The sequence below is a fragment of the Bombina bombina genome, chromosome 5 (assembly GCF_027579735.1).
Source record: "Bombina bombina isolate aBomBom1 chromosome 5, aBomBom1.pri, whole genome shotgun sequence".
NCBI lineage: Eukaryota > Metazoa > Chordata > Amphibia > Anura > Bombinatoridae > Bombina > Bombina bombina.
This window is the reverse complement of record NC_069503.1, coordinates 1,104,643,118-1,104,660,617: the sequence shown is the minus strand read 5'-3', so window position 1 is coordinate 1,104,660,617 and position 17,500 is coordinate 1,104,643,118. Positions and strand designations below refer to the sequence as shown.

The 17,500-nt window shown below is 43.1% G+C and overlaps 1 protein-coding gene across 1 annotated transcript in view; it reads right to left on the bottom strand.

The window, feature by feature from the left end:
* The window catches only part of AGO2 (argonaute RISC catalytic component 2), a 598,276-nt gene that overhangs the window by 495,076 nt on the left and 85,700 nt on the right, over positions 1 to 17,500 (bottom strand). Inside the window, exon 4 of the mRNA XM_053715953.1 lies at positions 1 to 99. This exon is cut by the window's left edge and continues 83 nt beyond it. Coding sequence (XP_053571928.1) covers positions 1 to 99 — 99 coding nt within the window. The remainder of the gene's footprint in view (positions 100 to 17,500) is intronic.

Below are 17,500 nucleotides of genomic sequence, written 5' to 3'. Positions count from 1 at the left end.
TTCATGTAATGCTTGAAGGCTCACACATGCCATCCACTTGATTGCAACTTTGAAGATGCGATCTTTTCCTTCCCCAGGCAACGTGACTTCCAATTCCACCTGCAGTGGTGTGCAAGAACAGAACAAGATGATTCTATTTGCATTTATAAATATGAACACTAGCTTTAGAAGACATAAGTGCCTACTCCTTACACAATATTAAAAAAAAAAAAAAAAAAAAAAAAAAAACACATCATGGAAGTGGTTTATCATATTCATTAAAGGGATATGAAACCAAAACATTTTGAATAACATTCTTTCAAAACCGAAGCCATATAGTGAGTGCCCCAAAAGTGCATGTTCCTGAACTTATGTCCCTTCTTTTCAGCAAAAGATACCAAGAGAACAAAGAACATTTGATAATAGAAGTAAATTAGAATGTTTAAAATTGCTTTCTCTCCCTCTTAACTGTTTTGGGGCTAAGGACAGTTTTAATTCTGCACTGTTACAGCAATAAGCTATTGGGACATGGTGAGCCCAGTAATCAAAAGCCCAGCAGGGTTGGAGGTGTGGGTTCTTGATGCCGTACTTTAAAATTAAACTTTTACCATGGTTATGTATTGCTGCTTTGTTCTGTTGCTTTGACTATTATATCTACTTACTACTTGGTACAGATGTCAATCTGAGAAGGGCTTCTGAACCCAGCTGGACTATATGCGAGCTATCGGACCTATTTATGTGATTGTTTGATTTACGACATAACTTTAAAATAAGATGGGAAGCTGTGACATGCTACGTTAGATTTGTACCCTAGATTTCTCTGTTGGTATACAATCTGTACATGTAACAGGAGTACTAGATAGAATCAAAGTTATGTAGCTTCCTTCACCTGGGATATCCGCAATTTGTGGTTGTATATTTGTTTTATGTATTTCTCTGGGATATGCTTAACCTGGCATTCTTTCCAAATAAAGACTACAATAAAAAAAATTGCATGCTTTATCTGAAGCATAAAGAAAAAATATTAGGTTGCATGCCCCTTCAACAGTTTTAAACATTGGAGACATTTAAAGGACCATTATATATTAAAATTGAGCTGGATCACTTTAAACACTTGGTATTGAATGCTTGTAACAGTTTCAAACAGAATTGACCGGTCACTCAGAGTGATGAGCCCTCAATCTGTGCTAAGCTCTTGTGGGAGTCTTTTTGCATCTATAGTACTACAAGTCATGTTGATTTAAAATTTGAAGTACTAGCTTGTGTTTATTTGCTTGTTTGGTTCGGCGCTGAAACACTGAATAAATAAATTGTACTCTATTCTACCAGATGCACAAGTTTAAAGTGATGCACTTTATTATATATTGATGTAACCCTTCTGTGAGAAAGAGAAGGAAACGCAAGTAAAATTTAAAGCTAGTTCAACACTGGATGTTTGATACTAGCGTCAAAATCTGTAACAGCTGGTAAAGGAAAAAGAAATTAGAAACAAAATAATGTGAAATAGGTGACTTAGATTTACTGAGAAAAAAAGATTATAGATTTAAACTTTACTATAAGTAAATGTGCTGTGTAATTAATTACCAATTGCAAAATACAGAAAGTTTGTGAATGTTACAAAAAAATAAATAAAAAAAACAAACAAAAACAAAACACCTTACTAGAAGTGGAAGATCCTATTGAGAAGATACATACATACATACATAAAACACACACACATATATACATATATATATATATATATATATATATATATATATATATATATTATAGTTGCACGATTAATCGCATATGCGATTTAAAACCGCAATTAATCGCGATTTTAAAACCGGAAGGAGTCGCGATTATTTTCAACATAAAAAATTCCTTTAGAAGTGGCTGTAATACATTGATTTATTTGCGCTTTCTGGCTGTTTTTACGTTCACTTTCTGTTCTCATAAGCAGACGATCAATCTAGAAGTCTAAAGCAGAGCCCATGCAGGAATGAAGAGGAGGGAAAGCCACTTACTTATATTTCCCCCTAGGGACTTCTGCAGTCTGAAACTTAGGGGATGTAAACATTATGGAACCTCCCACACAATCGCCTGCTCTCTGAGAAAAGGCTCAAATACATAGCAGATGCAGTTAACCCCACTGCTCCCAAAAAGGCTAAAACTGCAGTCCCCTCTGCTGCTGGGTTAACTTAACTGCATCTACAATGTATTTTATATCAGTAAGGCACAGCATTTCTGAAAGGAGCACCCCCCCACCCCTACTGCTATATGCCTGTAATGGATTCCTGGACAGGAGCAGGGCTCATTTTCAGTCAAATTAAAATGTTTGAAAAAGAAAAAAAAGAAAAAATATATATATAAATAAAAACACAATTTATGCTTACCTGATGCATTTATTTCTCTTGTGGTGTATCCAGTCCACGGATCATCCATTACTTGTGGGATATTCTCCTTCCCAACAGGAAGTTGCAAGAGGACACCCACAGCAGAGCTGTTATATAGCTCCTCCCCTAACTGCCATATCCAGTCATTCGACCGAAACAAGCCGAGAAAGGAGAAACCATAGGGTGCAGTGGTGACTGTAGTTTAATCTAAAATTTTGACCTGCCTTAAAATGATAGGGCGGGCCGTGGACTGGATACACCACAAGAGAAATACATTTATCAGGTAAGCATAAATTGTGTTTTCTCTTGTAAGGTGTATCCAGTCCACGGATCATCCATTACTTGTGGGATACCAATACCAAAGCTAAAGTACACGGATGAAGGGAGGGACAAGGCAGGTACTTAAACTGCCTGTAAAACCTCTCTCCCAAAAATAGCCTCTGAAGAAGCAAAAGTATCAAATTTGTAGAATTTGGAAAAAGTATGAAGCGAAGACCAAGTCGCCGCCTTGCAAATCTGTTCAACAGAAGCCTCATTTTTAAAGGCCCAAGTGGAAGCCACAGCTCTAGTAGAATGAGCTGTAATCCTTTCAGGAGGCTGCTGTCCAGCAGTCTCATAGGCTAAGCGGATTATGCTTCTTAGCCAAAAAGAAAGAGGTTGCCGAAGCCTTTTGACCTCTTCTCTGTCCAGAGTAAACAAACAAAGCAGATGTTTGACGAAAATCTTTAGTAGCTTGTAAGTAAAACTTTAAAGCACGAACCACGTCCAGATTATGTAAAAGACTTTCCTTCTTTGAAGAAGGATTAGGACACAATGATGGAACAACAATCTCTTGATTGATATTCTTAGTAGATACCACCTTAGGCAAAACCCAGGTTTGGTACGCAGAACTACCTTATCTGCATGGAAGATCAGATAAGGAGAATCACATTGTAAAGCAGATAACTCTGAGACTCTATGAGCCGAGGAAATAGCCATCAAAAAAAGAACTTTCCAAGATAAAAGCTTGATATCTATGGAATGAAGAGGTTCAAACGGAACCCCTTGAACTTTAAGAACCAAATTTAAGCTCCATGGGGGAGCAACAGGTTTAAACACAGGCTTGATTCTAACCAACGCCTGACAAAACGCTTGAACGTCTGGAACATCCGCCAGACGCTTGTGCAAAAGAATCTTTCCCTTCAAAGAACTAGCTGATAACCCTTTATCCAAACCCTCTTGGAGAAAAGATAATATCCTGGGAATCCTAACCTTACTCCATGAGTAACTCTTGGACTCACACCAATAAAGATATTTACGCCATATCTTATGGTAGATTTTCCTGGTAACAGGCTTTCGTGCCTGTATTAAGGTATCAATGACAGACTCGGAGAAGCCACGCTTTGATAGAATCAAGCGTTCAATCTCCATGCAGTCAGTCTCAGAGAAATTAGATTTGGATGATTGAAAGGACCTTGAAGTAGAAGGTCTCATCTCAAAGGCAGAGTCCAAGGTGGAAAGGATGACATGTCCACTAGGTCTGCATACCAGGTCCTGCGTGGCCACGCAGGCGCTATCAAAATCACTGATGCTCTCTCCTGCTTGATTTTGGCAATCAGTCGAGGGAGCAGAGGAACCGGTGGAAACACGTAAGCCAGGTTGAAAGACCAAGGTGCTGCTAGAGCATCTATCAGCGTCGCTTCCGGGTCCCTGGACCTGGATTCGTAATAAGGAAGCTTGGCGTTCTGGCGAGACGCCATGAGATCCAGTTCTGGTTTGCCCCTCAATTGAACAAACACCTCCGGATGGAGTTCCCACTCCCCCGGATGAAAAGTCTGACGACTTAGAAAATCCGCCTCCCACTTCTCTACACCTGGGATATGGATCGCTGATAGGTGGCAAGAGTGTTTCTCTGCTCAGCGAATTATTTGAGACTTCTAACATCGCTAAGGAACTCCTTGTTCCCCCTTGATGGTTGATGTAAGCCACAGTCGTGATGTTGTCTGACTGAAATCTGATGAACCTCAGGGTTGTTAACCGAGGCCAAGCCTGAAGAGCATTGAATATTGCCCTCAATTCCAGAATATTTATTGGGAGGAGTATCTCCTCCTGAGTCCACGATCCCTGAGCCTTCAGGGAGTTCCAGACTGCACCCCAACCTAGAAGGCTGGCATCTGTTGTTACAATCGTCCAATCTGGCCTGCGAAAGGTCATACCTTTGGACAGATGGACCCGAGATAGCCACCAGAGAAGAGAATCTCTGGTCTCTTGATCCAGACTTAGTAAAGGGGACAAATCTGTGTAATCCCCATTCCACTGACTGAGCATGCATAATTGCAGCAGTCTGAGATGTAGGCGCGCAAACGGAACTATGACCTTTAAGCCGATTACCTCCATGCACTGAGCCACCGAAGGGCGCGGAATAGAGTGGAGAACACGGCAAAAATTTAGAAGTTTTGATAACCTGGACTCCGTCAGGTAAATTTTCATCTTTACAGAATCTATCAGAGTCCCTAGGAAGGAGACTCTTGTGAGTGGGGACAGAGAACTCTTCTCCTCGTTCACTTTCCACCCGTGCGACCTCAGAAATGCCAGAACTATGTCCGTATGGGACTTGGCAATTTGGAAATTTGACGCCTGTATCAGGATGTTGGCTAGATAAGGGGCCACTGCTATGCCCCGTGGCCTTAGAACCGCCAGAAGCGACCCCAGAACCTTTGTAAAAATTCTAGGGGCTGTAGCTAACCCGAAGGGAAGAGCCACAAACTGGTAATGCCTGTCCAGAAAGGCAAACCTTAGGAATTTGTTTAAGATCTTTAGATCTAAGATTGGTCTGAAGGTTCCCTCTTTTTTGGGAAGCACAAACAGATTTAAGTAAAATCCCTGTCCCTGTTCCTCCTTTGGAACTGGATGGATCACTCCCATAACTAGGAGGTCTTGCACACAGTGTAAGAATGCCTCTTTCTTTATCTGGTTGACAGATAATAGTGAAAGGTGAAATCTCCCTTGTGGAGGAGAAGCCTTGAAGTCCAGAAGATACCCCTGAGATATAACCTCCAACGCCCAGGGATCCTGAACATCTCTTGCCCACGCCTGGGCGAAGAGAGAAAGTCTGCCCCCTACTAGATCCGTTACCGGATAGGGGGCCGTTCCTTCATGCCGTCATAGAGGCAGCAGCAGGCTTTTTGGCCTGCTTGCCTTTGTTCCAGGACTGGTTAGGTTTCCAGGCCGTCTTGGACTGAGCCAAAGTTCCCTCTTGTTTTGTAGCAGAGGAAGTTGATGATGCACCTGCCTTGAAGTTTCGAAAGGCACGAAAATTAGACTGTTTGGCCCTTGATTTGGACCTGTCCTGAGGAAGGGCATGACCTTTACCTCCAGTAATGTCAGCAATAATTTCCTTCAAACCAGGCCCGAATAGGGTATGCCCCTTGAAGGGAATGTTAAGTAGTTTAGACTTTGAAGTCACGTCAGCTGACTAAGATTTAAGCCATAGCGCCCTACGCGCCTGGATGGCAAATCCAGAATTCTTAGCCGTTAGTTTAGTCAAATGAACAATGGCATCAGAAACAAAAGAATTAGCTAGCTTAAGTGCTCTAAGCTTGTTAAGTATGTCCTCCAATGGAGTCGTCTGTAAAGCCTCTTCCAGAGACTCAAACCAGAACGCCGCAGCAGCAGTGACAGGAGCAACGCATGCAAGGGGCTGCAGGATAAAACCTTGTTGAATAAACATTTTCTTAAGGTAACCCTCTAATTTATCCATAGGATCTGAAAAAGCACAACTGTCCGACAGGGATAGTAGTACGCTTTGCTAAAGTAGAAACTGCTCCCTCCACCTTAGGGACCGTCTGCCATAAGTCCCGTGTGGTGGCGTCTATGGGAAACATTTTTCTAAAAATAGGAGGGGGGGAAAACGGCACACCGGGTCTATCCCACTCTTTATTAATAATTTCTGTAAACCTTTTAGGTATTGGAAAAACCTCAGTACACACCGGCACTGCAAAGTATTTATCCAGTCTACACAATTTCTCTGGCACTGCAATTGTGTCACAGTCATTCAGAGCAGCTAAAACCTCCCTAAGCAAAACACGGAGGTTCTCAAGCTTAAATTTAAAAGTAGAAATATCAGAATCAGGTTTCCCTGAGTCAGAGATATCACCCACAGACTGAAGCTCTCCTTCCTCAGCTTCTGCATATTGTGAGGCAGTATCCGACATAGCTCTTAAAGCGTCTGTATGCTCTGTATTACGCCTAACACCAGAGCTATCACGCTTTCCTCTAAATTCAGGTAGTCTGGCTAATACCGCTGACAGTGTATTATCCATGACTGCCGCCATGTCTTGTAAAGTAATAGCTATGGGCGTCTTTGATGTACTTGGTGCCATTTGAGCGTGAGTCCCTTGAGCGGGAGTCAAAGGGTCTGACACGAGGGGAGAGTTAGTCGGCATAACTTCCCCCTCGCCAGAATCCTCTGGTGATAAATTTTTTAAAGACAAAAGCTGATCTTTATTGTTTAAAGTGAAATCAATACATTTAGTACACATTCTCATATGGGGTTCCACCATGGCTTTTAAACATAATGAACAAGGAGTTTCCTCTATGTCAGACATGTTTGTACAGACTAGCAATGAGACTAGCAAGCTTGGAAAACACATTAAATCAAGTTAACAAGCAAATATAAAAAACGGTACTGTGCCTTTAAGAGAAACAAATTGTCAAAATTTGAAACAGTGAAAAAAGGCAGTAAATCAAACGAAATTTTTACAGTGTATGTAATAGGTTTGCAGAGCATTGCACCCACTTGCAAATGGATGATTAACCCCTTAATGCAAAAAACGGATCAAAAAAGAAATAAACGTTTTTTAAACAGTCACAACTGCCACAGCTCAGCTGTGGCCCTACCTTCCTCAATAAACAACTTTTGAAGCCTTTAGAGCCCTTCAGAGATATCCTATAGCATGCAGGGGACTGGTGAGGGAAGCTGAATGTCTCTGTAATTTTAACTGCGCAAAAAAGCGCTAAAATAGGCCCCTCCCACTCATACTACAACAGTGGAAAGCCTCAGGAAACTGTTTCCAGGCAAAAATCAAGCCAGCCATGTGGAAAAAACTAGGCCTCAATAAGTTTTATCACCAAAGCATATATAAAAACGATTAAACATGCCAGCAAACGTTTTATATTGCCATATTATCAGAGTATATATCTCTGGTAGTAAGCCTGATACAAGTCGCTATTAAATCACTGTTTTTAGGCTTAACTTACATTAATCAGGTACCAGCAGCATTTTCTAGTCCCTAGAAAAACTTAAAACTGCACATACCTCAATAGCAGGATTACCTGCACGCCATTCTCCCTCTGAAGTTACCTCACTCCTCAGACATATGTGAGAACAGCAGTGGATCTTAGTTACAAGCTGCTAAGATCATAGAAAACGCAGGCAGATTCTTCTTCTAAATACTGCCTGAGATAAAATAGTACAACTCCGGTACTATTTGAAAATAAACTTTTGATTGAAGAAAAAACTAACTATATTTTATCACTCTCCTCTTACTACCTCCATCTTTGTTGAGAGTTGCAAGAGAATGACTGGATATGGCAGTTAGGGGAGGAGCTATATAGCAGCTCTGCTGTGGGTGTCCTCTTGCAACTTCCTGTTGGGAAGGAGAATATCCCACAAGTAATGGATGATCCGTGGACTGGATACACCTTACAAGAGAAATATATCCCCTTAATGACAACAATGTACCCTGTATGTCACTGGTCATTAAGGGTTTTTTCAGGACATAATAGCACAAGTCTAGCAAGAAGACGCTATTAATACCCTCCCTCCAGCAGTCTTTGTGGAATAGAGCAGTCTTAACGCTGGTGGCAAGACCGTGCTATAAAACAATCAAGTCCCAAAAAACAGAATTTATGTTTACCTGATAAATTTCTTTCTCCTACGATGTATCCGGTCCACGGCTTCATCCTTACTTGTGGGATATTCTCATACCCTACAGGAAGTGGCAAAGAGAGCACACAGCAGAGCTGTCCATATAGCTCCCCCTCTGGCTCCGCCCCCCAGTCATTCGACCGACGGTTAGGAGAAAAAGGAGAACCATAGGGTGCAGTGGTGACTGTAGTGTACAAAAATAAAAATTTAAACCTGACCAAATGCCAGGGCGGGCCGTGGACCGGATACAGGATGTAGGAGAAAGAAATTTATCAGGTAAACATAAATTCTGTTTTCTCCTACATTGGTGGTATCCGGTCCCCGGCTTCATCCTTACTTGTGGGAACCAATACCAAAGCTTTAGGACACGGATGAAGGGAGGGAACAAGTCAGGTAACCTAAACGGAAGGCACCACTGCTTGAAAAACCTTTCTCCCAAAAATAGCCTCCGAAGAAGCAAAAGTATCGAATTTGTAAAATTTGGCAAATGTATGCAGTGAAGACCAAGTCGCTGCCTTACAAATCTGTTCAATAGAAGCTTCATTCTTGAAAGCCCATGTGGAAGCCACAGCTCTAGTGGAATGGGCTGTAATTCGTGCAGGAGGCTGCTGTCCAGCAGTCTCATATGCCAATCGGATGATGCTTTTCAGCCAGAAGGAAAGAGAGGTAGCAGTCTCTTTCTGACCTCTCCTCTTACCAGAATAGACAACAAACAAGGACGATGTTTGTCTGAAATCTTAGTTGCTTTTAAATAGAATTTTAAAGCACGAACCACATCAAGATTGTGTAACAGCCGTTCCTTCTTAGAAACTGGGTTAGGACACAGAGAAGGAACAACTATTTCCTGGTTAATATTCTTATTGGAAACCACTTTTGGAAGGAAACCAGGTTTGGTACGCAAAACAACCTTATCTGTATGGAACACCAGATAGGGTGAATTACACTGCAAAGCAGACAACTCAGAAACTCGTCGAGCAGAAGATATAGCTACCAAAAACAAAAAACTTTCCAAGATAATAACTTAATATCTATGGAATGTAAAGGTTCAAACGGAACCCCTTGAAGAACTGAAAGAACTAAATTGAGACTCCATGGAGGAGCCACAGGTCTATAGACAGGCTTGATTCTGACTAAAGCCTGTGCAAATGCTTGAACGTCTGGTACTTCTGCCAGACGCTTGTGTAACAGGATAGACCGAGCAGATATCTGTCCTTTTAAGGAACTAGCTTAGCTGACAAACCTTTCTCCAATCCTTCTTTGAGAAAAGACAATATCCTTGGAATCCTAATCTTATTCCATGAGTAACCCTTGGATTCGCACCAACAAAGCTATTTCCGCCATATCTTATGGTAGATTTTCCTGGTGACAGGCTTTCTAACCTGGATCAGGGTATCTATACTGAATCCGAAAACCCTGTTCAAATGGACCTTGAATTAGAAGGTCCTATCCTCAAAGATAGCTTCCATGGCGGAACCGATGACATATTCACCATGTCTGCATACCAAGTCCTGCTTGTCACGCAGGAGCTATCAGAATTACCGAAGCCTTCTCCTGTTCGATTACTAGCCGGGGGAGAAGGGGAAACGGTGGAAAGACATAAGCTAGATTGAACGACCAAGGCGCTACTAAGGCATCTACCAATGTCGCCTTGGGATCCCTGGATCTGGACCCGTAACGTGGAACTTTGGAGTTCTGACGTGACGCCATCAGATCCAGATCTGGAATGCCCCCTAGTTGAGCTAACTGGGCAAAACCCTCCGGGTGGAGTTCCCACTCCCCCGGATGGAAAGTCCGACGACTCAGATAATTCGCTTCCCAGTTTTCCACTCCTGGGATGTTAATTGCTGATAGATGGCAGGAATGATCCTCTGCCCATTTGATGAATTTGGAAACCTCCCTCATCGCCATGGAACAGTTTGTTCCCCCCTGATAATTGATGTAAGCTACAGTCGTCATGTTGTCCGACTGAAATCTGATGAATTTGGTCTCCGCTAGTTGAGGCCATGCCTGGAGCACATTGAATATCGCTCTCAATTCCAAAATGTTTATCGGGAGAAGAGATTCTTCCCGAGACCATAGACCCTGAGCCTTCAGGGACTCCCAGACCGCGCCCCAGCCTAGGAGGCTGGCGTCGGTCGTGACAATGATCCACTCCGGTCTGCGGAAACTCATTCCCTGAGACAGGTGATCCAGAGACAACCACCAGAGGAGTGAGTCTCTGGTTTTCTGGTCCATTTGAATCTGGGAAGACAAATCTGCATAATCCCCATTCCACTGTTTGAGCATGCACAGTTGCAATGGTCTTAAATGATTTCGAGCAAATGGAACCACGTCCATGAGTCCTATTACCTCCATGCATTGAGCTATGGAGGGTTGAGGAATGGATTGAAGAACTCGACAAGTGTTCAGAAGTTTTAACTTCCTGACCTCTGTCAGAAAGATCTTTCTTTCTACTGATTCTATTATTGTTCCCAGGAAGGGAACCCTTGTGAACGGGGACAGAGAACTTTTTTCTATGTTCACCTTCCACCCGTGAGACCTTAGAAAGGCTAGGACAATGTCTGAATGAGTCTTCACTTTGTGAAAGGTCGACGCTTGTATTAACATGTCGTCTAGGTAAGGTGCTACTGCAATGCCCTTGGCCTTAGCAACGCTAGAAGGGACCCTTGCACCCTTGTGAAAATTCTGGGAGCAGTGGCCAATCCGAAAGGAAGAGCCACGAACTGATAATACTTGTCCAGAGAGGCGAACCTCAGGAACTGAAGGTGATCTTTGTGGATCGGAACATGCAGATACGCATCCTTTAAGTCCACGGTAGTCATATATTGACCCTCCTGGAACATTCTTAAAATTGTCCGAATGGTTCCATTTTGAATTTTTTCTAAAAAAATTTAAGTCCAGAATTGGCGTGAAAGTTCCTTCTTTTTTTGGGAACTACAAACAGGTTTGAGTAAAAACCCAGTCCTCGCTCTGCTGTCGGAACTGGGTGTATCATTCCCATTTTTAAAAGGTCCTGTACGCAAAGTAAGAATGCCTGTCTCCTTATCTGTCTAAAGATAAGTGAGCCATGTGGAACCTTCCCCTTGGGGAAAGGTCTTTGAACTCTAGAAGGTACCCCTGAGAGACAATTTCTAGTGCCAAGGGGTCCGGAACATCTCTTGCCCAAGCCTGAGCAAAGAGAGAAAGTCTGCCCCCTACTAGATCCGGTCCCGGATCGGGGGCTACCCTTTCATGCTGTCTTGGCAGCAGCAGCAGGCTTCTTGGCCTGTTTACCCTTGTTCCAGCCCTGCAAAGGTTTCCATGTTGGCTTCGGCTGGTAAGCTTTACCCTCTTGCTTAGTAGCTGTAGAGGTTGAAGCAGGTTGGTTCCTGAAGTTGCGAAAGGAACGAAAATTGGCCTTGTTTTTTAGCCTTGAAGGCTCTACCTTGTGGAAGGGCCCTTTCCCAGAGATATCTGAAATAATCTCTTTCAACTCTGGCCCGAATAGGGTCTTACCCTTGAAAGGAATATTAAGCAATTTTGTTTTGGACGACACATAAGCCGACCATGATTTTAGCCAAAGCGCTCTGCGCGCCACGATGGCAAAACCAGAATTTTTCACCACTAGTTTAGCTACTTCCAAAGTGGCATCTGTGATGAAAGAATTAGCCAGCTTTAGGGCGTGAATTCTATCCATGACTTCGACATAAGCAGTCTCCTTCTGGAGCGAGTTTTCCAGTTCCTCAAACTAAAAGCCGCTGCAGTAGTTACAGGAATAATGCAGGAAATTGGTCGAAGAAGGAAACCTTGTAGAACAAATATTCCCTTAAGTAAACCATCTATTTTTTTGAAAGCGCAACTGTCTTCTAATGGTATAGTTGTGCGCTTAGTTAGCGTTGAAACTGCCCCCTCTATCTTGGGGACCGTCTGCCACGCGTCCCTTCTAGGGTCAACAATTGGGAACATTTTCTAAAATATAGGAGGGGGAACAAAAAGGTACACCTGGCTTCTCCCACTCCTTAGACACGATATCCGCCATCTTAGGTATCTGAAACGCATCAGTGTGTACTGGGACCTCTAGGAACTTGTCCATTTTACACAATTTTTCTGGGATCCCCAAAGGATCACAATCATCAAGTGCAGCTAGAAACTCCTTAAGTTGGGCGCGGAGGTGTTCTAGCTTAAATTTAAATGTTATAGTATCAGGTTCTGCCTGCTGAGAAACTTTTCCTGTCAGAAATTTCTCCCTCAGACAGGCCCTCCCTCACCGCCAAGTCAGATTGATGTGAGGGCACTACAGATAAATTATACTCTGCGTCTGCTTGCTCATTGTCTGTGTTTAAAACTGAGCAATCACGCTTCCTAGGAAAAGCTGGCAGTTTGGATAAAAAATGCTAATTGTTGCATAGTAATCGCAATTGGTGCGCTAGATATACTGGGCATCGCCTGCACGGGTATACCTGGTGTTGACACAGGAGATGAAAGCAAGCTATCTTCACTACCTTCAGCTAAAGAATAATCTTGGGCTATATTTTTAAGTGTGATTGTACTGTCTGTTTGGACGCTATGGCACACTTCACACATAAATTTAATGGGGGAACCACCTTGGCCTTTGGACATACAGAACATAGTCTATCTGAAGATTCAGACATGTTTGACAGACTTAAACAGAACTACAACTTAAACAGAACTACAATGCAATAAAAATTATTTTTGACAAAAACGTTACTGTTTCTTTAAATAATAAAAGTGCACACATTATTATTGAAACATCAAAAAACCAAGAAACATCCGATTTTAATGAAATTTTCACCACAGAGCCTTAATGCTTTGAAAAGATTACACACAAATTTTCAGACCATAATAAGTTATTAACCGGTTAACACACTACAGTACTAGCCACAGCTTCTCCTGTAGCCATTTACCTTCCTTAGGGATTATTTTGGTAGGAAATAAGCCTCTCTGGAGTCTTTTGTGATGCCCCACATGAAGCTGCATGGATTGCCTAGGCAAAAAACATAATTTATGCTTACCTGATAAATTTATTTCTCTTGTAGTGTATCCAGTCCACGGATCATCCATTACTTATGGGATATTAACTCCTCCCCAACAGGAAGTGCAAGAGGATTCACCCAGCAGAGCTGCTATATAGCTCCTCCCCTAACTGCCATTACCAGTCATTCGACCGAAAACATGCAGAGAAAGGAAAACCATAGGGTACAGTGGTGACTGTAGTTTAATGGAAAAATTACCTGCCTTAAAGTGACAGGGCGGGCCGTGGACTGGATACACTACAAGAGAAATAAATTTATCAGGTAAGCATAAATTATGTTTTCTCTTGTTAAGTGTATCCAGTCCACGGATCATCCATTACTTATGGGATACCAATACCAAAGCTAAAGTACACGGATGACGGGAGGGACAGGCAGGCTCTTTATACGGAAGGAACCACTGCCTGAAGAACCTTTCTCCCAAAAACAGCCTCCGAAGAAGCAAAAGTGTCAAATTTGTAAAATTTGGAAAAAGTATGAAGAGAAGACCAAGTTGAAGCCTTGCAAATCTGTTCAACAGAAGCCTCATTCTTAAAGGCCCAAGTGGAAGCCACAGCTCTAGTAGAATGTGCTGTAATTCTTTCAGGAGGCTGCTGTCCAGCAGTCTCATAGGCTAACCGTATTATGCTACGAAGCCAAAAGGAGAGAGAGGTAGCCGAAGCTTTTTGACCTCTCCTCTGACCAGAATAAACGACAAACAGGGAAGACGTTTGTCGAAAATCCTTAGTTGCCTGTAGATAAAATTTCAGGGCACGGACTACATCTAGATTGTGTAGCAGACGTTCCTTTTTCGAAGAAGGATTAGGACACAAAGATGTAACCACAATCTCTTGATTGATATTCCTGTTAGTGACCACCTTAGGTAGGAACCCAGGTTTAGTACACAGAACTACCTTGTCTGAATGAAAAATCAGATAAGGAGAATCACAATGTAAGGCAGATAACTCAGACTCTTCGAGCCGAGGAAATCGCCATTAAAAACAGAACTTTCCAAGATAACAACTTGATATCAATGGAATGAAGGGGTTCAAACGGAACCCCCTGTAAAACATTAAGAACTAAGTTCAAACTCCATGGTGGAGCAACAGTTTTAAACACAGGCTTGATCCTAGCTAAAGCCTGACAAAAAGCTTGAACGTCCGGAACTTCTGACAGACGTTTGTGTAAAAGAATGGACAGAGCTGAAATCTGTCCCTTTAAGGAACTAGCGGATAAACCCTTTTCTAAACCTTCTTGTAGAAAAGACAATATCCTCGGAATCCTAACCTTACTCCAGAAGTAACTCTTGGATTCGCACCAATATAAGTATTTGCGCCATATCTTATGGTAAATCTTTCTGGTAACAGGCTTCCTAGCCTGTATTAAGGTATCAATAACTGACTCAGAAAACCACGTTTTGATAAAATCAAGCGTTCAATTTCCAAGCAGTCAGCTTCAGAGAAATTAGATTTTGATGTTTGAAGGGACCCTGGATCAGAAGGTCCTGTTTCAGAGGTAGCGACCAAGGTGGACAGGATGACATGTCCACTAGATCTGCATACCAAGTCCTGCGTGGCCATGCAGGCGTTATTAGAATCACTGATGCTCTCTCCTGTTAGATTCTGGCAATCAATCGAGGAAGCATCGGGAAGGGTGGAAACACATAAGCCATCCCGAAGGTCCAAGGTGCTGTCAAAGCATCTATCAGAACCGCTCCCGGATCCCTGGATCTGGACCCGTAAAGAGGAAGCTTGGCGTTCTGTCGAGACGCCATGAGATCTATCTCTGGTTTGCCCCAACGTCGAAGTATTTGGGCAAAGACCTCCGGATGAAGTTCCCACTCCCCCGGATGAAAAGTCTGACGACTTAAGAAATCCGCCTCCCAGTTCTCCACTCGCGGGATGTGGATTGCTGACAGGTGGCAAGAGTGAGACTCTGCCCAGCGAATTATCTTTGATACTTCCATCATTGCTAGGGAGCTTCTTGTCCCTCCCTGATGGTTGATGTAAGCTACAGTCGTGATGTTGTCCGACTGAAACCTGATGAACCCCCGAGTTGTTAACTGGGGCCAAGCCAAAAGGGCATTGAGAACTGCTCTCAATTCCAGAATGTTTATTGGTAGGAGACTCTCCTCCTGATTCCATTGTCCCTGAGCCTTCAGAGAATTCCAGACAGCGCCCCAACCTAGTAGGCTGGCGTCTGTTGTTACAATTGTCCAGTCCGGCCTGCTGAATGGCATCCCCCTGGACAGATGTGGCCGAGAAAGCCACCATAGAAGAGAATTTCTGGTCTCTTGATCCAGATTCAGAGTAGGGGACAAGTCTGAGTAATCCCCATTCCACTGACTTAGCATGCACAATTGCAGCGGTCTGAGATGTAGACGTGCAAAGGGTACTATGTCCATTGCTGCTACCATTAAGCCGATCACCTCCATGCATTGAGCTACTGACGGGTGTTGAATGGAATGAAGGACACGGCATGCATTTTGAAGCTTTGTTAACCTGTCTTCTGTCAGGTAAATCTTCATTTCTACAGAATCTATAAGAGTCCCCAAGAAGGGAACTCTTGTGAGTGGAAAGAGAGAACTTAGAAATGCCAGTACTAACTCTGTATGAGACTTGGCAGTTTGAAAGCTTGAAGCTTGTATCAGAATGTCGTCTAGGTACGGAGCTACCGCAATTCCTCGCGGTCTTAGTACCGCCAGAAGAGCACCCAGAACCTTTGTGAAGATTCTCGGAGCCGTAGCCAATCCGAATGGAAGAGCTACAAACTGGTAATGCCTGTCTAGAAAGGCAAACCTTAGATACCGGTAATGATCTTTGTGAATCGGTATGTGAAGGTAAGCATCCTTTAAATCCACTGTGGTCATGTACTGACCCTTTTGGATCATGGGTAAAATTGTCCGAATAGTTTCCATTTTGAACGATGGAACTCTTAGGAATTTGTTTAGGATCTTTAAATCCAAGATTGGCCTGAAAGTTCCCTCTTTTTTGGGAACCACAGATTTGAGTAAAACCCTTGTCCTTGTTCCGACCGCGGAACCGGATGGATCACTCCCATTAATAAAAGATCTTGTACACAGCGTAGAAACGCCTCTTTCTTTATTTGGTTTGTTGACAACCTTGACAGATGAAATCTCCCTCTTGGGGGAGAGAATTTGAAGTCTAGAAGGTATCCCTGAGATATGATCTCTAACGCCCAGGGATCCTGGACATCTCTTGCCCAAGCCTGGGCGAAGAGAGAAAGTCTGCCCCCCACTAGATCCGTTCCCGGATCGGGGGCCCTCGATTCATGCTGTCTTAGGGGCAGCAGCAGGTTTCCTGGCCTGCTTGCCCTTGTTCCAGGACTGGTTAGGTCTCCAGCCTTGTCTGTAGCGAGCAACAGCTCCTTCCTGTTTTGGTGCAGAGGAAGTTGATGCTGCTCCTGCTTTGAAATTACGAAAGGAACGAAAATTAGACTGTCTAGCCTTAGGTTTGGCTCTGTCTTGAGGCAGGGCATGGCCTTTACCTCCTGTAATGTCAGCGATAATTTCTTTCAACCCGGGCCCGAATAAGGTCTGCCCTTTGAAAGGTATATTAAGCAATTTAGATTTAGAAGAAACGTCAGCTGACCAGGATTTTAGCCACAGTGCTCTGCGTGCCTGAATGGCGAATCCGGAATTCTTAGCCGTAAGTTTAGTTAAATGTACTACGGCATCTGAAATAAATGAGTTAGCTAACTTAAGGGCTTTAAGCTTGTGTGTAATCTCATCTAATGGAGCTGATTCAAGTGTCTCTTCCAGAGACTCAAACCAAAATGCTGCTGCAGCCGTGACAGGCGCAATGCATGCAAGAGGTTGCAATATAAAACCTTGTTGAACAAACATTTTCTTAAGGTAACCCTCTAACTTTTTATCCATTGGATCTGAAAAGGCACAGCTATCCTCCACCGGGATAGTGGTACGCTTAGCTAAAGTAGAAACTGCTCCCTCCACCTTAGGGACCGTTTGCCCTAAGTCCCGTGTGGTGGCGTCTATTGGAAACATCTTTCTAAATATCGGAGGGGGTGAGAACGGCACACCGGGTCTATCCCACTCCTTAGTAACAATTTCAGTAAGTCTCTTAGGTATAGGAAAAACGTCAGTACTCGACGGTACCGCAAAATATTTATCCAACCTACACATTTTCTCTGGTATTGCAACTGTGTTACAATCATTCAGAACCGCTAACACCTCCCCTAGTAATACA